The sequence below is a fragment of the Meles meles genome, chromosome 6 (assembly GCF_922984935.1).
Source record: "Meles meles chromosome 6, mMelMel3.1 paternal haplotype, whole genome shotgun sequence".
In the NCBI taxonomy this organism is placed as follows: Eukaryota; Metazoa; Chordata; class Mammalia; order Carnivora; family Mustelidae; genus Meles; species Meles meles.
This window is the reverse complement of record NC_060071.1, coordinates 25,659,649-25,680,082: the sequence shown is the minus strand read 5'-3', so window position 1 is coordinate 25,680,082 and position 20,434 is coordinate 25,659,649. Positions and strand designations below refer to the sequence as shown.

Below are 20,434 nucleotides of genomic sequence, written 5' to 3'. Positions count from 1 at the left end.
CCCAGACGGTTTCCCCGTCCAGGGCCTGGGAAGCAGAGCTGGCCCAGGAAGAGCCTGACCGCTGCCAGGGGACTGCGCTGCCTTTGCTCTCACACTCTGCAGCTTCCTCTCTCCTATCGGTGTCAGGGCGCGTTTGCACTGTTCTGGGACTGACTGATGCTTCTGGAAACGAAACTAAACTGCTCTAAAGTTTTCAGCTCCGGTCTTTCTGTTTCCCGCTATCCGCAGTATCCCAGCCTGGGCGCGGCGCGGGGCGGGGCCAGAAGCTGCCTCAGCGGAAGCGGCCAGGCAAGCGCGAGTACAAGGGGGTTCTGTGCCGCGCGCGCCCCGCCCCGCCCCGCCTGCGCCCTGCCCCGACAGCGGACCAGCCGGCTGGGCGGGGCGGGCGCTGACCGCCGTCTCCTTGCGTCCCGCAGGCGGGGAGCCCGCGCCAGCGCGCTCGGGCTGCCGGCGATGATCACCTAGGAGGCTGGCGCGGGCGGGCGCGAGCGGCGGAGGAGCCGGGCGCGGCGACACGCGGCCATGGAGCGCGAGCCGGCGGCGGCCGAGGAGCCCGGGTCCCCGGGTCGTCGTCGTCAGCGGCGGCGGCGCGGGGACGGCAGGACGCGAGTGGTGCGCTCCAACCTGCTGCCGCCCCCGGGCGTCGAGGATCCAGCGGCCGGCGCTGCCAAGGGTGCGCGGCGACGGCGGCGCGGGGGCGCTCAGCACCTGGCGGACAACCGGCTCAAGACCACCAAGTACACTCTACTGTCCTTCCTGCCCAAGAACCTGTTCGAGCAGTTCCACCGCCTGGCCAACGTGTACTTTGTCTTCATCGCGCTGCTCAACTTCGTGCCGGCGGTGAACGCCTTCCAGCCCGGCCTGGCGCTGGCGCCCGTGCTCTTCATCCTGGCCGTCACGGCCTTCAAGGATCTGTGGGAGGACTACAGCCGCCACCGCTCGGACCACGAGATCAACCACCTGGGCTGCCTAGTCTTCAGCAGGTGAGCCGGGCGCTCCGGGCTGTGGAGCGCGGGGTCAGCTCAGGGCCACGGCGATGAGGGTTACTTGGTGTTGGGCGCGGCGTGAATGGCACCGGGCGGGGTGGCCCAGGAGCGGCTCGACAAGGGGGCGAACGGCCCGGTCTCTTTTGCGCTCGGGGACGCAGAAAGCAGGAAACTTAAATGCCGGGCGCGGGGGAGTACCCTGACTCTGACTGGCACTCAGACGCGCCTCGTCCAAACCGGAATGATCCCAGGGCTGGAATCCGGCAGCCTCTGAGCGTCCTCATCCTCACCACTCCCGCCTTTTAAGAATAAAAAAATCCAGGCCCTGAGCTCTGGTTTGAAGTCCTAGCTTCAGTTTTAGGTCAGGCTCTCTAGGACAGGTAGTTTAACACGTTTAACAATCAATACAGGTACGTAAAGCTCAAGCTTAGATAACCTCTCCTCTTGGGACAACAGTGAAACTGCCGCCAAGTTTTGGTGTGACCAGCACAGACATATAAAAAAGCAGGGGTAATAATAACAGTGTCCACTCATTAATGTGAGCTGTGATCAGGCGACCCAACTGGGCACCATCCCATAGTTAACTGTTTAATGTTAGTTTTCTAAAAATTAACCCCAGTTTCCAAATGGAAAGACTGCAGCTTTGAGGGGTTTTTGAGTCCTGCCCATAGTTGGTACTAGGGCATGTCATTACATTGGGCACTTGCTCTCTCCCTTGCACCTCCCCAGAGTTTTGGACTCTCAGGCTGGGGTGACTGCTGTCTCTTCTCCCTTTAGACTCCCCACCCCAAAAAAGCCGCTAGGCTGCAGAGTCATCTTGGAGCTGCATCAGTAGCTGAAACCGCCTCAAGGTGGAACCCTTCAGGAAGGCTAACGGGCTTGGCTTCCATACAAAGCTCGGCCCATCTTTCTCTCCTGTTCACCTTGCTGGACTCCTGATGTAAAGGGCTGATGTAGGCCTTTGAGTTAAGGACATCAGTCTTGTCTGGCTTCCATCATTTGTGAGAGGCTTCTAGGAAACCCTTTGCGCTCACAGTGGCAGATTGTTTCCCTAAAACGTGAGGGTCATGGTTATTCCTACCTCTTAGGATAACATAGATGCAGAGTATTATTTCTGACTCTCCCAGCAACACTGGTTGTGCTTCATACTTATTTTACAAATGCGTAAACTGATGTTCAGAGAGGTTAAGTAACTTGCCTATGGCTGCACAGCTGCTATGTAGTGGTATTGGAATTTGACCCAGGTCTTTTCAGTTCCACAGCTTTTCCAACAATCTGCTACTTGAGCTTCTTAAATTTATATAAAACTTACTTCAGGAGCTTGTTATAAATAACAACTCTCAGGCTCCATTGCCAGTGTTTCTGACCAAGCTCATCTGGGATTGGACCCAGGAATCTGAGTATTTAATTAGCACAGAGGTGATGCTTATATAATGGCTCATACTTTGAGTAATGCTGCCCTCTTGCTCTCAAGGGGTGCCCACTGTCCAGTCAGCAAGCATGATGTCAGTGGACAGAGCTATGGGATTTCCTGGCTCCACTTTGCAAGAAGCCTGAGTTCAAGAAGGGAGGACTCAGCAATTTCACAAAGGTCCTCTGTCCCTAGTGGTGAGGACTCTGGGAAGCCGTACCTCTGGCTTCTGTATGACATCACTCTGGTGGGACTCTGGAAGGTTTAAGTCTTTACACACATACCACTTCTTGTTATTACTGAGCCAGTAGCTCCTTAAGCCTCCTTTGCAGAAATACTTGGGCTTTAGGAAATATAGTGTATTTTCAATTACAAAGTATTTTTAACCCTCTAAGTCAATTGACTCTTAACACAACCACCATCCCCAACATGCAGATGAGAAAATAGAGTGGGACCCAGAAGCAGTTCTCTTCACTTGAGCTCAAAGACTTCATGGATTTTGAAACATTCATCTTCTCCTTGGACCACACCTGTCCATGTTCTCACCTTCTATCCTGACCTGACTGGGATTCTTAAATAATCAGTACAGCCCTAGGAGGCAGGTCCTCAGGGATAATGGTGCTTTCAGGAGAAGTTCCTAAATATCTCCTAGCTCCCAAGTTGAATTTCTTGAAAGCTTTCCTGGGGAGAGAAGGGGCCTTCTCCTTAGGAAGGTTCCAGGTGCTTATACGTAGGTGTGAGAGGGGTGGTAGCTATTTGTGGAGAAGACTGGCCAGTCATCTTGCTCAGAAGCCAGGTCAAACTCTTCAAGTCCCAGAAAGTCTAAGATTGATGTTTTCAGGACTGAGCTGTAAGTGATGTGGTTTTCTGAGTCCTCCCCTGTCCTCTGAGAATGGTGAGTGACTTATACACCCACTGTATTCCAGGCTGTGTATAGCTGCCTTGAAACTCCTGTCCATCAACTCCAGCCAATGCCCTGATTTACTCCTCACTGTGCGAGGCCCTAGCCAGACCCTGTGATATAAAAGGGAGGAGGATGGTGGGGCCCACCCGCAGCTTACTGTGGGAGCTGACTGCACTGCAGGATGTGTCCAGGGACGGGCGACCTGGGCAGTCTCCTAGGTTAGGCCTGCAGAATGCAAGTCAGGAGAGGCCTCCCAGAGGAGGACATGAGTGAGGACAAGGGAGGATGTGGCCAGACAGGGGGTGGATGCTACTGTTGAGGGAACATGGTGGTGGTGATAGGGCATGACAGGGTCACAGGGCAGCCTCAGACTGCAACCAGGCCATAACCTGTTTGTAGGCGCAAGGTGTGTGCTGGAAGCCCAGGATCTCATGGCACTGGTATTGGGACGGACCAGTGAAGCCCAGGAGAGAACGTATTTTATGTCTGGCCAGTTTGTCGAGTGCCTTTGGTTACTACAGAGACAATGGGAGCACAGTTGTGAATAGTCGAGGTCTGTGCTGTGTTGTGTCAGTGCTCTGGTTGATGTGCAGAGGGGTGTAAATGCAGGCAAAGCAACTGTAAATGCAGGGCGAGAGCAGACTTTTTTTGAGGGGGCCTTACCTGCTGACACTGTCTCTGTTCTCTTGGACATCTCTGTTCTGACTGCAGCGAGAATGCGTCAGTCATTCACACCATTGTGTGAATCAGTAACCTAGTCCTTGCGTCCCTTCTTTGTGAGATCTCCATCAGACTTGTGAGAAATGCAGCTTCCCAGACCCCCCACCCCTGGACTGTTGAGCCTGTGGAGGTGGGAGAGCTGGCATCTACATCATGGCTTTGTTTGTTTACACGTGGAAGTTTGAAAAGCAGTCCTTTGCTTCCATGTCCTGAGCCCACTGCATCCTCTCATGGATTTCAGACTGTTGGTATTGAGGAAAATCCTCCTGAGCCATGCTCAGTGGGATGAGAGAGAGGGAGGTCGGTGATCCCAGGGGGTCAGGTCCAGTCCGTGGCCGCCCAGCTAGTGGGAATGGTCAATTTGAGCAACACTGGCTGTGGACGAGTGAGTTGGGCTGAGTATGGGAAGCCCTTTCAGACCTCCTTGGTGCTGGCAAAATGTGGCCAGAGAAGTCCTCTCCCTCGGGGCCACAGGAGAAAAGAAAGGGGGCTTGCCGAGCAGTCCCCTGAGACAAGACCAGTTGTCACCAGGGGCTTGGGCTGAGAGGGGAGCAAATGATTGGAGGGTGCCAGGCTGGTGGAGCTGGAAGAGGAGAGTGGTAGGAATACGGAGTCAGCCTGGAGATGGGTGATTCTGGCAGCGGGAAAGCAGAGAGTAGTTAGTAAAGGCGGAAGGAGATGAGGAAGCTGAAGGAATATTCTTAGAAAAGGGTGTTGCCCAGGAGAGGCAAAGGGAAGGAGCAGGGACCATGCATGGAAGAAAGCACTCTCATCCTCCTTTGCAACCATTAGGACAGTGGTAACACTTGTTAAAGCAAGCCAACCTCGTCCCTGACCCTGCTCCCTGAGCAGGCCTTACAAGGGCACAGCTTGAAGTACCGGAGCCGCACAAGGCCCCTGCCTTGCCTGCACCTTCCTTCCTAACTTGTCGAGTGGGGTGCTCGCCCCAGGTCCACATACCTCTTCTGGTGCTCTTGTCCTGTGGCCCTCCCTCCCTCTGCCCCATACCCTGCCCAGGGCAATGTGTAATTTTGTTTCCCTTTTGCCTCCATTCCATTTGTAATGACCCTAATGTAGTCTTACTGACACCTTCTAAGGTCCATCTCCTGGATGGCGGAAACAGTAACATTTCTGCATGAAATCACCTGAGGGGACATTTTCCAGAATCATTTGGGCTTTATACTTGGATTTGAGTTCCATCCTCTTTTGGGAAAACAGGTAGTCAGGGGTGCTCTAATGCTTATTTTGGAATTGCTCTAATCTTGCCCGTTGCCTTTCCTTTGATTCTCACTTGGTTTCCCCAGCTCATTATCTGTCCCACCGGGCTTCATGATTTGTTTTTTCAGAAGAGCCTGAAATGATACCCAGCAAAGCTCTCCTTTTGTTTTTTGTTCATTTATCTTGCCTCTCCTCTGCTTCCTTCCCTTTCCTGGAGAGCTACATCTCTTCCTTGTCAGCAGCAGAAATATCTTTTCCCTGGAAGCCTAGCAACTTTGTCTTATTTGGAGTAAAAGATTTGCAAAAGCAGAGGCACCAGGACGAGATCCAGGAGACAGGAGCTTGCCCGGATAATGCATGTCCTCTTTATGCAGGGATATCTCTCAGGGAGGCTAGGCAGGGGGACACTTGAGGAATAGTATTTGGACATTGCCATTCACATGGTTTTTAAAAGTTATTTTTCTTTTGATATCTGTCATGTGTCATGGGTGACTGGGCTCATGGTTATCAAGTTATAGAAAAAGAACCTTTCTTTTCATAAAAACTTGGTTGCCCTCAGAAGGTAGGCATGGGGCAGTTCTTTTTTACTTGTTGATAGGAAGCAAGTGCTTTATATGTATAATTCCATCTTAACCTAATGTCAGTCATATTTTCACATCCCCATTATTCACAGATGGGGAAACTGAGGCCATAATTCCATCTTGTCCTCCAACAGTCTCATCACGTTTTACATCCCCATCTTTCAGATGGGGGGAAACTGAGGTGGCAAGACTTGATAGCTTGCCTAAGGTCTCACTGTCAGGAGGCAACAGTACTGTGGCTTGAGCCCACAGTACCTCTGCTCTGACTCTACTTTTATAGTTATTTTTGTACTTTGAGATCCTTCCCCCCAGGAAACGTAGACCTCATTTAAAGTGAAAAAAAAAAAAAAAAAAAAAAAAAAAAAAAAGTTGGAAATTTTACTCATCTCAAAGTACTTCCTAACTTCTCATATGATTTCTTCTTCGACGCATTAGATATTTCAGAAGGTCTTATTTAATTTCCACATATTTGTGTGTTTTCCAAACTTCTTTGTGTTACAGATTTCTAATTTAATTCTATTCACACATGTAGAGAAGTGCATGTATAACATATCATCGTACAGTTTCAACAGTTAGCAACTCATGGCCACCACTGTTTTATCCTACCCCCTCCCTCTCCCTTTTATTTTGAAGCACACCCCAGGTATTTCTTCTTTCGTTATTTATCTTTAGAAAAACAATGACTCCTTTTAAGATTAAACAACACATCTGAAACTAATGATATGTTATATATTGGCTAACTGAATTTAAATAAAAACATAAATAAAACTGCCATGTCATCATCATACTTAAATTTATACTAATGCCTTGATATTATTAAATGCCCAATCTGTGTTCAGATTTTCACTTGTCTTGTAAATACCATTATATTTTTTTCCATCCGTGTGTTTGAATCAGACCCAAATAAAGTCTCACTGTGATCAGCTGATAGGTCTTTTAGGTCTGCTTTAATCTGTGGACATCCCTCTCCAAAGCTCCATTTCTCTTTCTCATGTTCTCCTTGCAATTTATTTTGAAGAAACGGAGTTATTTATACTGTAGAGTTTCCCATGGCCCGAATGCTGCTGATCGTTTTCCTGTGGTATCTTCCTTTTTGTGGTAATTCCTGTTAGTCTGGATATTTTATCAGAACTTCCTCAGGTGCAGATTTGAGTTTTCTTTTCTTTTCTTTTTTTTTAAATCAAAACCACATTCATAGATGGTGTTCTGTACTTCATCAAGAAGAACATAGTGTTTCTTTGTCCCTCTTTTCTTGGTGGATGTTAGCAGCCATGGGTGATCACTGCCTTCATCCGTTAATTTGTTAGTGGAAGCCAAATGTTGATGGTCTAATTCTTTACTTTATTACTGGGAATACTTTTATAAAAAGACCCTTTCCCTCATCTACTAAGTTCCCAGTGGTACAACTCATAGGGAAAGAGAGATAAGTGTTTGATCTGGATCCCTAGCATCTTCTGATGGGAACCAGTTGGCTTTCTAAAATTTGAACCTTTTTATTTTGAAATAATTTGTAGAAAATTTACAAAAATAATGCAGAATTCCTGTATATCCCTCACCTACCTTCTTCTGATTTTAACATTTTACCTAACTGTACCTCAGTGGTCAAAACTAAGAAATTAACATTAACACAAAGCTATTACTTCTTTTTATTTTAGAGCTAAACAGTTTTTCCTTTAATGCATTTTTTGTAGGTAGTTATTTTGCATATCAATCCTGTATCCTGCCACCTTGCTTACTCGTTTATTATGGCTGGTATTTGCTTTGTGGATTCCTGAGGGTTTTCTCTATACTGTTGCCTTCTGTTCCTACTTTGCTGAACATTTTTTTTTTTTGATCAAGAAAGAGTATTAAATTTTATTAAGTGCTTTTTCTTCATCTAGTGACATGATCATGTGGCTTTTGTCCTTTAGTAAATTAATACACTGTATTACATTGTTTTGCATATGTTAAACCATCTTTGCCTTCCTGAAATCAATCCTGTGTGGTCATGGCATATAATCCTTTTTATAATTTGCTGGTTTCAGTTTAGTAGAATTTGTTGATGCTTTTTGCATCTATATTTGGGATATTGGGGTGTGTGTATATTTCTTTGGTTTTGCTCTAAAGAAAACATTATACTGGCATCATAGAATGAGTTGGAGGGGGTACTTCTACTATTCTCAGTTTTGGAAGAGTTTGTGAAGAATTAGTGTTAATTCTTCACTAAATGGAAAACTTCAACATTGAGGAGAACTTTAGGCTTTTCTTTGTGGGGAGTTTTAAAATCACTAGTTCAGTCTCAGTACTTGTTATAGGTCTGTTCAGATATTCTATTTCTTTTTGAGTCAGTTGTGGTACCTTTTTATCTTCCTAGGACATTGGCCATCTCATCTAAATGACCTTGCTGGCATACAGTTGTTCATAAAAATCCTTTGTAATTCTTTTCATTTTTGTAAGTTTGGTAGTGATATATCATCTGTTATGACTAATTTTTAACAATGTGAGCTTTCTTATTTACTTGCACCTTCTAGCTAAGGATTTTCCAGTTCTGTTGATCTTGTCAAAGAACCAGGTTTTTTGTATTGCTGATTTTTCTCTATTGTTTTTCTGTTCTCTGTTTCATTTATTTCTGCTCTAATCTTTATTATTTCCTTCCTTCTGTTTGGCTTAGGTTTTAGTTTGATCATCATCTTGTAGTTACTGGGGGTAGAAGATTAGGTTATTTTTTGGGATATTTTTTCTTTGTTAGTAAAGGTACTGACAGCTATAAATTTCCCTATAAAAACTGCTTTAGTTGCATCTTACAATATTGGATATATCGTATTTTCATATTTTTTGTCTCAAAATATTTTCCAGTCTCCCTGGTGATTTCTTCCTTCACCCATTGGTTATTTAGTAATGTCTTATTAATTTTCACATGTTTGTGAATTTTTCAAATTTCTGTTATTGATTTCTAATTTCATTCAATTGAAATACTTGGTATGAAATCAATCTTTTAGATTTGTTGAGGCTTGTTTTATGATCTGTCCTGGAAAATGTCCCATGTGTGCTTGAGCATAATATATATTCTGTTGTATGGAGTGTTCTGTAGATATCTGTTAGCTCTGTTATTTGGTTTAAAATGTTGTTTACATTTTCTATTTCCTTGTTGATCTTCTGCCTGTTGTTTTAGTCATCACTGAAAGTGCGGTGTTTGTAGTCTCCCAGTTCTTACTGAATCCTTTATTTCTCTTAGAGTTTGCTTCATATGTTTTGGGACTTTGTTAGATACATAGTCATTTAAAGTTTTTATGACTTGCTGATGAATTGATCTTTTTATCATTATAAAATGCATTTCTTTCTCTACCAATTCTTGTCTTAAAAATCCATTTTGTCTAAAATTAATAATATATCTACTTCAGCTCTCTTGGTTACGGTTTCCATGGTATATCTTTTCTTATCCTTTTACTTTCAATCTATTTTTGTCTTTGAATCTAAAGTGTATGTCTTATAGATGACATATGGTTGAATTATGTATTTTGAAAAATTTATTTTGCCAGTTTTTGCCTTTTGATTGTAGTATTTTATTAACATCTAATGTAATTACTGATAAGGTAGAAATTCTGCCTGCCGATTTGTTGTGTGTTTTCTGTATGTCTTAACATGTTCTGCCTAGACTTCTATTATTGCCTTCTTTGAATAAATATTTTTCTAGCATACCATTTTAATTCCATGTTGTTTCTTTTGCTATGCTGATGTTCTTAGTTATTTTTGTAATGGTGCTATAGAGATCACAAATAGTATCTTAATTTAAAATAATGTAGTTAGCATTAATACTAACAATTTCCATAGTGTGTAGAAAAATTTGCTCAGTATAATTCTATTTTCTCCCCCTCCTTTGTGGTATTACTAGCCTATAAATGTGCATCTTTACACACTATACATCCATCAACACAGATTTATAATTATTGGTATGTGGAATTGTCTTTTAAATCCACATAGGAGAAGAAACAGTTATGAAAAAATATACTTATCTTTTTTGCCTCAACTGTTACATCACCTTCAAGTAGCTGCAATGTTGAACAATTGCTGCTGATTTTTTTCTTAAATTTATTTATTTTAGAAAGAGAACCTGCTTCCCCACAGTAGTGGGGGAAGGAACAGAGAGAGAATCTCAAGCAGATGCCCTGCTGAGCACAGAGCTTGAGGGAGGACTGGATCTTACAACCCCGAGATCATGACCTGAGCCAAAACCAAGAGTTGGACTGACAGATCCACCCAGGTCCCTGCTGCTGATTATTTTCAGTGCCCTGGGTACAGGGCTTTACCCATAGAGCAAGGTCCAAATCAGCTTCTCTTAAACAACATTGTTCTGGGGATGGGACTTTTTGAGGAACTTTGAACTCAGCCTACCCATTCTGATGACATCAAGTCAAGTTGATTTTCATAGGTACTGCAGAACTAGGGAGGGGGGAATGGGAATAGGCCAAGTTAAAATTCCACAAATCCTACTGTTGTTATTGAGATTCTGTAGTTTTTCTTGATTAAGCTCCCCTCAGCTTGTGGCAAGCCTTGCTTGTTAACACTCAGGCTTCTGAAAAAGTTGGTTTAGAAATTTTGCCAGTGTTGCTTTTATGGAGGAGCAAATTTATATGGAGGTCCTCATTTCACCATTCTGGCAGCCCCAGTTATTTTGTACAATTCCCCTCATTTTGAGTTGGTGTGTTGTTTCTCACGATTAGGTTGAGACTGGGTTTTTGGCAAGAACCACTGAAGTGATGTCCTTCACACTATATGATATCAGGGTGTATATGATGCCTATATATCTTACTATTGATGACACTAATTTTAGTGTCTTGGTTAGGATATTGTAAATTTATTATTTTCCTGTTGTAAAAAATTAATATCTTGAGACTATATAGGTATCATATTTCTCCTCAACTTTTGCCCTCCAACATTAGTACCCATAAGTGGATCTTGGTGGTATTCTAATGGATGGTTTTTTACCCTAATTCCTTCTGTATTTATGGAGTAGAATTCTTAGAAGAGCATTTTTTTTCTTCTTCATTGGTAATTTGCTCAATCATTTATTCCTATCAGTGGAGACTAGTGGGTATTTGTTTTATTCTGTAGGTTGTAATTGAATACTGTTATAATTTATCTTGTTGCTCACATTGTTCCAGCTCTGGTGACTGGGAGCTTTCTCAGTGTAGCCTTGTGTTCCTTTGACATGTCCCGAGAGTTTCCTGAGCTCTTCCCTACTTTCTGGCTCTAAGATGGTCCAGGCTTATCTTTTATTTTCTTTGGTGCTGTTCTGGAATTAACTACTTTTCCTAAGGGTTATTTAGCTTTATAAAATTATTATTATGGATTTTATGGATTTATTTACTACAGATTTTATATATTTGAATATAATCCCTTGGTTTGGGGTCTGTTGTGGTTATTATTATAGTTGATATCCTCTGGTCAGTGGAAGCCAATTCATTTGGCTCTTGAGTCTTTTGACATAACCTGCAATCATTATTATTATTATTATTATTATTATTATTGGTCTGTATCCCCAGCTCATCTTAAATATTTCCTACCACACTTCTGGAACCAGAAGAGACCTTCTTATTTTTTCCCCTAGTTTTATTGAAATATAATTGATATATAGCACTGTTTCAATTTAAGGTATACAGCACAATGACTTGACTTAAATATTTTATGAAATGATTACCATGGTAAGGTTAGTTAACTACTTTTCCTAAGGGTTATTTAGCTTTTTAAAAATTATCATTATGGATTTATGTATCTATATTTATGTATATGTGTATATATGTAGTTGCATATGCGTCAGTCATATAGATACAAAAAAAAGTTTTTTTCTTTGTAGTGAGAACTCTTAATAATTTTCCATATATACTACAGTATTGTTAAGTACAGTCACAATGTTGTACATTACGTCCCTACAACTTGTTTATAACTGGAACTTTGTAGCTTTGGACCACCTTCACCTATTTCTCTATTCCTCCAACCCCTGCCTCTGGCAACCACCAGTCTGCTCTCTTTATTTAGTTTTGCTTTGTTTTGTTTAGATTCTGCATATAACTGAGATCGTAGAGTATTTCAGTTTTCCCGACTGACCTATTTCACTTAGCATGACGCCCTCTAGGTTTATATATGCTGTCACATGGCAGAATTTCCTTTTTTTTCTCATGGCTGAATAATATTCCCCTATATATATACACCACCAGTTTTTTATCCATGTCTTGGCTACTGTAAATAATGCTGCAGTGAATATGGGGACACACATGTCTCTTTGACATAGTGTGTTTGTTTCCTTTGGGTATATTCCCAAAAGTGGAATTGCTAGACCATATGGTAATTCCATTTTTTTGAGGAATCTCCATACTGTTTTCAATAGTGGCTATAGCAGTTTTAAATCCCACCAGTGATGTCCAAGGGTTCCCCTTTCTTCACATCCTTACCAACACTTGTTGTTTCTTCTCTTTTGGTACTAACCATCCTGACTGGTGTGAGGTGATATCTCATTGTAGTTTTTTTTTTTTTTTTTTCCATTTGTAGTTTCTGATTTGTGTTTCCCTAATCATTCATGATGTTGAACCACATCTACATGTACCTCTTGATCATTTGTATGTCTTCTTTCAAAAATGTGTGTTAAGATCCTTTGTCCGTTTTAATTTTAATTTTAATTTTAATTTTTTTAAAGATTTTATTTATTTATTTGACAGAGAGAGAGAGATCACAAGCAGGCAGAGAAGCAGGCAGAGAGAGAGAGGGGGAAGCAGGCTCCACGCCAAGCGGAGATCCAGATGCAGGGCTCGATCTCAGGACCCTGAGATTACTACCTGAGCCGAAGGCAGAGGCCCTAACCCACTGAGCCTCCCAGGCGCCCCCCTTTGTCCGTTTTTAATTGGATGAGAAGTCCTGGTTTGTTTTTTTTTTTAAGATTTTTTTTTATTTTAGAGAGGTAAAGAAAGTGCAGGTGTGGTGGGGGGTCAGGGCTGGGTAGAGGGAGAAGAGGAAGGAGGGAATGTCCAGCAGACTCCCTGCTGGGAGTCTGAAGGCGCATGAAGCCTGATGTGCGGCTTGATCTCAGGACCCTGAGATAATGACCTGAGCTGAAACCAAGAGGCGAATGCTGAACCAGCTGAGGCACCCAGGCGCCATGAAGCCTTGTTATTTTTAGTTCAATTCTTCTGTAGCTTTCTGTGCCCCCTGAAGCTCAGTGTCCTGGTTTGCCTTGCCATGGTATAGCTAGATCCTTATCTGAGGGTCATTCTTTACGGTGGTCATGAATCCGGCAAGTTCTGTCTTTCCTGGAAGAGGTCAGGCTGTTCCAGGACGGTAGTGCCTGTACGTGTGCTTGCAAATACTTAGTCATCATAATGACTGCTGGTCTTGCTGGCATCTGGTGTTCATGGGCTAGGCTGCTGAATGGTATGTGATATACTTGCTTTGCTCTGGACAGTCCCACCCCATAAGAAACAGCCCTGCCATCATTGAAAAGCATTTTTGGAAGACTTTGAAAGTAAGCACTTGATTACTTGACTTGAGAAGATGGAGAAGGTCCTGTGTGACATTAGGGTCCTGCCCTTCATGAAAATGGATGGTCCAGCTACTTGTTGAGTTCCTGAATCAGGGGAGCCCGGTATACTTATCTGTACAAGTCTTAAGCTTGCTATATTTAGTACGTTGAAAGAACTAACAGGAAAAAATGGAAAGGCTGTTTTGATTTTGCTTTTTTGGAGTACTCTTAGCTTGGCTTTCCCTGTTTGCTTGTTTTGCATTTCCCAGAGTGCAGTTTGTATGCATTGCCCTGGGTATTTTTCCCCTGGGCATACGTAGTTCGAAATACTTTCCCTACCAAACTATTTTCATTAGGTAATAACAAATTCTTTTGCCCATTTTAAGCCAATCAGGGACAATTAAAACCCCTTCAGTGAGGTTGAACCCTTGCCAACAGTTAGATGCTGGGCAGGCTGCATCTCTCTTCAGCCCAGTGCCCTCATTTAAATAGGAGGGAGGATTAAGTGAGATGATGCACAGAAAGGCTGGAGCAGTGCCAGGCAGGCAGGTAAGTGTTTGAAGAAGTTATCTGTAGCTCGTTATTATGATTATTGCTACTACTCTTATTTCTATTATTGTTCAGCTCTTTCAGTCCAAATGTTTCTTAACCTTGTTGATTACACTGAAGCAGATGTTCTTCCAGCCAAAACAAAGAACTTTAAGTGTCATTAAGCATGTGTGGTTTTGCCATGGGTAAATGGACAGTTTCTGAAAAACATTTTGAAATACTGGAATAATGGGAGTAGAAGATTCCCATTGTTGACTTCCTGGATCCTGATAATCCAGGGATACTCTTGGTTGGCCCCAGAATCTTAGAAATGCAGTCCCACTGGAAAAGCCCTGTGGGGACTAGCAAAATTAAGGCATTATTTGCTTATCAGAGAGTGGCGTGTGATGTATTTTGGTAATTATTTGGTAATAACTTTTTTTTTTTAAAGATTTTATTTATTTAACAGACAGAGATCACAAGTAGGCAGAGAAGTAGGCGGGGGGGGGGGGGGGAAGCAGGCTCCCCGCTGATCCCAGGACCCTGAAATCATGACCTGAGCTGAAGGCACAGGCTTTAACCCACTGAGCCACCCAGGTACCCCAGTAATAACTCTTTTTTAAAAAAAATACATCAAGTAAGTTTAATTCAGTGATTCATTTAATGGTGTCTTTGAAATTCTCATTTTTGTTTGTCAACTGTTACAAAATAAAAAAAAAAAAAAAAAACAACCTAAAGTAAATCTTTGGTTTCAAAAGGAAAACAAACCTAGAGCTGCCAAGAATCGCTTCCTCCAGAGGTGGGCCCTGCAGAGCTCCTCAAAAGAGTGCTTCCCAGGCTTTAGGACCCATGATCCTTGATCTTAGAACAGTCCAGACATTAGCTCCTGGCATGGGAATCTGCCTCTTTCAGGTTTGCCTCTTTCAGGAACTGTAGGGCTTTCCTAGAAGGCCCCAGGGTGTGAATCAGACATGGGCATGTTCTGGGTCCTAAAATACTGTCCCTTCCAAAGCTTTGGAGTGCCCCCCCCCCAATCCCACTTCTCCCACCTCTCTTCCTGTTCATCTTCTTCCCCAACCAGTGCTTTTCTGAATGGAACCTTCTGTCCAAGAAGGAATCCAGTAACAGAGGGGTTAATGAAATGGAAGGAAACCCAGCTGTCACCAGACAATTGAACTGAGCCCTTTGTTCTCACTTCTTACTTCTCTTCTATCCACCCTTTGGTTTTGGGTACTTCTAATAGCAGTTTTTAAAACAAATCCAGTTGTCAGGGTCTGGTTTTGGTTCCTGTTTCCATACTCTTTCAAAACGTGACCTTGGGACTCTCGGTGGTATGTGTAGTGTGTCAGCTGTGGATGGGGAGACCATCCCCATCTCGGCTGATGATCAGGGCATCCCATCTGTGTAGCCTCATTCGTGGTATTTCCAGTTCTCTAAAGGGGTGAGTGGGTGGAGGAGGGGGCCCTGGGGCTTACTCTGAGGGTGTGGCCACATCCTTTTCTGTGCTTGGGCAGAGACACAGATGGGGCCTCTCCTCCAGCTCTCTGCCAAGTTGGCCACCATTCTCATTTCAGTTGCAGAATTCTCCAGTCTCTCTATCTCAGTCATCTTCAGTGCACAGTGGTTCAGGAAATCTATTGACTCTGAAAACTCAGAACAATCTGAGGGAAAAAGACAGCACAGGAAGTGACAGTGAGTGTGTTAGCAGGAGGAGGTCGTGGTTCCTCTTGGGATGCTTTCAGCTTTTGTCTCTCTCAGAAAAAAAGAAGCAAACCATTTTAAAACATTAATCCAAGTGATATGTTTCAGAATGTCTCCTATAGATGACAAATAAGGGCCACAAATGTTCCCCACAAATGTTCAGGAGTCTCAAGATACACATGGCATGTATTTATTTTCTAAAACAAGAGCACTTTTATTAAGTTGCATGATATTAGCGATGTCTTGTTCCTCCTGGCTCATTGGTAGAAGCCTAGCAGTGCCATTGCATATTGTAATTGTTATCACCCTCATTCTTTTCTTTGTTCATTTTGCCAGGACAGACTTTAGTCAAATCAGATGTGTGCGACTTTTCCTGGCACTTAGCTGGCATTGTGACTTGCATTGTAACATTTTCCATTTACAGTTTTTCTTTTTTTGGAAAGAAAATCGTTGCCTTTAAGTGGGGTGGAAAGTTTGATTCATTACATTGAATTCTGGTTGCTGCATTGCCTTCTGTAACACCACGGAGTCCCGTGGCTGGGATGCCATGCTTGCAGAGGCCCGAGGTGAGAACCAGAATTGGTTCCATGCCCAGCAGCCCCGGGCATGGATAGGAACATCTTACTGATCACCATAAACCTCCCTGCTTATGGTCTTTGTTTCTTTTTCCCCTTTTGGTTTCATTCAAATTAATTCCTCTGTGAAGTGTGTGGGGGATATAATGGGAATTCCTTCCTAGGTAGCCTGTGGAGCTGGGAGAAAGGTGTGTGGATGGGTGGAGGGAGCAGCGTGTCTGTAATTCTTGGCTCTGTTCCCAACAAGTGCCTATGGTAACATCTTAAATCAGTCCCTGGGTTTTCAGTCCTGTGTTAACTTTGTCTCTTTATTGTCTCTATTTGAGATTTTGATACCTGGGGCCTTGTTGACCCTGGAAGCTATAGCCCCTCCCAGGACCAGCCAGTTCCAGGAGTCAGCAAAAGGACTGCTCTGTGAGTGCCCCTTTCATATGCAAAGCAAACAATCCAGAGACCACACTCCAAACACTTCTTTATCAGGCCAGAACACTCAGGGCCACCATCCCCCTGCCCTAATCAGCCCAGGGCCAGTTGCCAGACTAGGGTCAGCCCCTAAGCCCCAGAGCTCACTGAAATTATTCCTAAGCCTGCTTTCCCCTACCCTGCCCGGTTCCTTCCAATGGAAATCACAATAAAGGGTCTTGCCTACATTTCCCCTTGTTCCTAATGGACCTTAGTCCTTCTCTGTGTGACTCCCTGCGGTGTTGTGTGCCCCCTCCTCTTGGGACTGTGAATGAAGGACTGCATTTTCAATGGCAGTCATCTCCTGATTAGTTGGCCTCACCACAGCTGAATAATAATAAACCCTACAGTTTAATACACCTCCCAAGGAGCTACTCCCCTCAGGCTGTCTTCACCCTCCCTGTGGGTCTCATTTTCCTGTCTTATCTACTCCTGCCTTTGCTGGTGCCTCACTTCTCCTCCTCTTTCCTCAGCCTTACCAGAGCTGCGTTTTTTCAGTTTATACATACATCTTTTTCTTTGAATCTGGGATCGTATCAGTGAATCTGCTCCCACTATGTGTGGAGCAGCAGCCCTGAACCTCCATGCATGGGATCCCTGGAACCCATGCTCTTGGGTGCTCTGACCACACCTGTAGCCCCCCTAAACCCTGCCACTCTCACCCCATCTTAGCCTTTTTCTCTGACTCCTGGTAACTGTTCTCTCCCGCTGCCATCTCTTCTGGGAGAAGAGAAGTCCCTTCTCTCTACCCTGGGTATTACTGCCCTTCCTCTGTTCCAGCTGTTTCTGTAGACATACTGCTCTGTCCTGCTCCCTGGGCCACTCTGGGACCAGCCAGTCTTCACTATCTCTGTAGTTCTTGTTCTGGAGCAGGGTCTCAGCATCTTTGATTGAATATATGGATGAGTGAGTGAACAAATCCTCATGATATATGGGTCATGGCATGATGAATGCCCATTGATAGCATAGTAGTACCCTAGAGTTCCTAATCACCAGAACCTGTGGCTGTTAACTTCCATGGTGTGGGGGAATGAACTGACCTTGCGATAGGGACATTATCTTGTTTTTTTTTTTTTTTTTAAGACTTTATTTGTTTTCTTGAGAGAGAGAGGGAGAGCACAGAGGGAGAGGAAGAAGCAGACTCTCTGCTGAGCAGAGAACCCAATGTGGGGCTCGATCCCAGGACCCTGAGATCATGACCTGAGCTGAAGGCAGACACTTAACCAATGCTTAGCTACCCAGACTCCCCTATTATCTTGGTTCTTATCCAAACACAAGTCCTTAATGTAATAGAGAGGGCAGGAAGAAGTGAGAATGGCTCAAGAGATCTCTCTGGCTTCTAAGACGAAAGAGGAGCCACAACCTGAGGAACATGGATGGCCTAGAGAAGCTGGAAAATCAAAGCAGAAACTTGGCTCTATCCTGGTGAGACCCATGTCTGACTCCTCACCTCCAAAATTGTACGATAACACACTTATGTTGTTTTAAGCCTCTAAGTTGTAATTTGTAGTATCAGCCATAGGAAAAGAATACATTTGTGTTCTTGGGGGGACATAACAAATACCAAGTACTTGAACTACAGTTTTTGATGTGTTACTATTGATTTATATAATTTCCATTAAAAACATCTGTAGCCATTTGAATTAGCTGAGAATACATGAGGATCCTACCTTTCTTTATGAGATCATGAAGACATGATATGGTGGAAAAGAGATGTTTATTTTTTTTTTTCAGTTGAAATATTTAATGATAAAACATTACATTTCTTTAGCACTGTGTACTTTTGGAATTTTTATGAACTTGTATGGTGCAGTTCCTGGCTAGCCCTGCAAGATACTTGTAAATTCTTTGTTGACCCTCTCAGGAAATGGTGACCCAGAGAGAGGTCTCAGCTCAGAAGACACAGAGCTGGGGGTGGACAGGTAGCCGTTGGGCTCTGGGATCCCAGGTGATGTTAACCAGGGCGACTGGCTACCTGCTCATCATATGCTATTTTCTGTGAGCATCCTGGGCTGTTTTCAACTTGGATTTGTGCATAGATGGGATCCAGTTCAGGCTTTTGAGAAAGTGCCTAAAAACCAGATAATTATCCTGATAATATGGCAGAACCCAGAATTTACCAAGGGTAAGTGACAAAGAGGCTGCATGTATCATTTTTAGAAAAATTCAAATGTTGTTATAGACATTCTTTTTAGTGTGGCTTGATTGTATGAGTAATCTCCAAACTTTTTTGATCTCACACCCCCGTCAGTAAAAAACACTTGTGCTTGTGCGATTAGTGTGTATTTATTTATGTATAAATCATAGACATTCAGTGCATGATTGAATGAGTAAATAAATAAATTAGAGAAATAACAATTATAAATAAAAGCTGTGATTTTTTTTTGCATCCCAGTGATGGTGTCTTTTTTGTTTATGTGCTTTCCTTCAGAGATCTAGAACACCTTCAAGTAGCTTTGTGGTTGTGAAATCATCTCAGACCACTGAAAGAATGTTGCATACTTTCAGTTGTGTAACAGTGCAGTGCACTGACTTGATTTCCTTTTTATCTGGGGTGACTTACGAAGTTTTAAGAACTGTAGGCACTGGGGTGCCTGGGTGGCTCAGTGGGTTAAAGCCTCTGCCTTCAGCTCAGGTCATGATCCCAGGGTCCTGGGATCGAGCCCCGCGTCGGGCTCTCTGCTCAGTGGAGAGCCTGCTTCCTCCTCTCTCTCTACCTGCCTCTCTGCCGACTTGTAATCTCTGTCTGTCAAATAAATAAATAAATAAAATCTTTAAAAAAAAAAAAAGAACTGTAGGCACCACTGATGCCCACCACGTGCACACAGGGACAGGTCTTACTTGGGTTCAGTGGGGTTGGTTCTGGTGGTCAAGTTGTAAGGTGCTGGTGTGTGACTGCGTCTGCTTCCCAACCTGCGTGAGTCACTGCTGGTACAGGTGGTGAGCCAGCAGAGGCTTGTCCCTTCACATGGGGCAGCAAGCTGTGCTGCACGGGCCCACTGGCCACCTGCCTTTGAGTGTGCTTTTTCATGTGCCTTAAAATTAAAAAGAAAAAGAAAATTACTGTGGTGAAATATACATGACATTTGCTATTTTAACTGTTTTTAAGTGCACAACTCTGGCATTAATTACATTCAAAGTGCTGTGCACCTCACCACCATCTAGCTCTAGAACTTTTTCATTTTCCCAAAGTGAAACTCTGTGCCCATTGAACACTAATTCCCAACTTCCCTTCCCCAGCCCTTGACAACCACAATTCTACCTTCCATCTCCATGATTCTGACTATGGCTACCTCATATGAGTGGAGTTATTCATGCCTTATTTATCCTTTGGTGACTGGCTTACACACTTAGCATAATGACCTCAGGTTTCATCCATGTTGTAGTATGGGTCAGAATCTCCTTCCTTTTTGAGGCTGAATAATATTTGGGATATGCACATACCCCATTTTATTTAATCATTCATGTGGTGATGGATAGTTGGGTTGCTTCCTTCTTTTGATATTGTGAAAAATGCTGATGTGAACATGGATATGCAAATACTGCTTGAGTATCTTGTGGTTTACATTATTTAATATTTTGCATGGATTTCATCTGTACCCCCTTTCCAGTGGCTGTATCCGGGATGGCACAGTGAGGGATGGTTATTAGGGCGGGGGTCATTTTCCTGCTGTTAGCTTTTGTGTTGCTCTCATGGACTCTTAAGAAGGTTATTTTGGCCCTTTAACTGGGGTGACACTGTCAATGGACAGGCCTCCAGGGGCTCAGGCCAGGGCCAGCTGTATACCTATCACACTTGTCCCTCCTATGGACAAGTACACACAGGCAGCTTGGAGGAGTTGCTATTAACAGACACGGT

At 43.6% G+C, this 20,434-nt stretch overlaps 1 protein-coding gene across 1 annotated transcript in view; it reads left to right on the top strand.

Annotated features, from left to right (window-relative positions):
- The first annotated feature begins 366 nt into the window (after positions 1-366).
- The window catches only part of ATP10A (ATPase phospholipid transporting 10A (putative)), a 194,174-nt gene continuing 174,106 nt past the window's right edge, over positions 367-20,434 (top strand). The window contains exon 1 of the mRNA XM_046008749.1: positions 367-983. Within this exon, the coding sequence (XP_045864705.1) occupies positions 523-983 (461 nt within the window). The 5' untranslated portion in view covers positions 367-522. The remainder of the gene's footprint in view (positions 984-20,434) is intronic.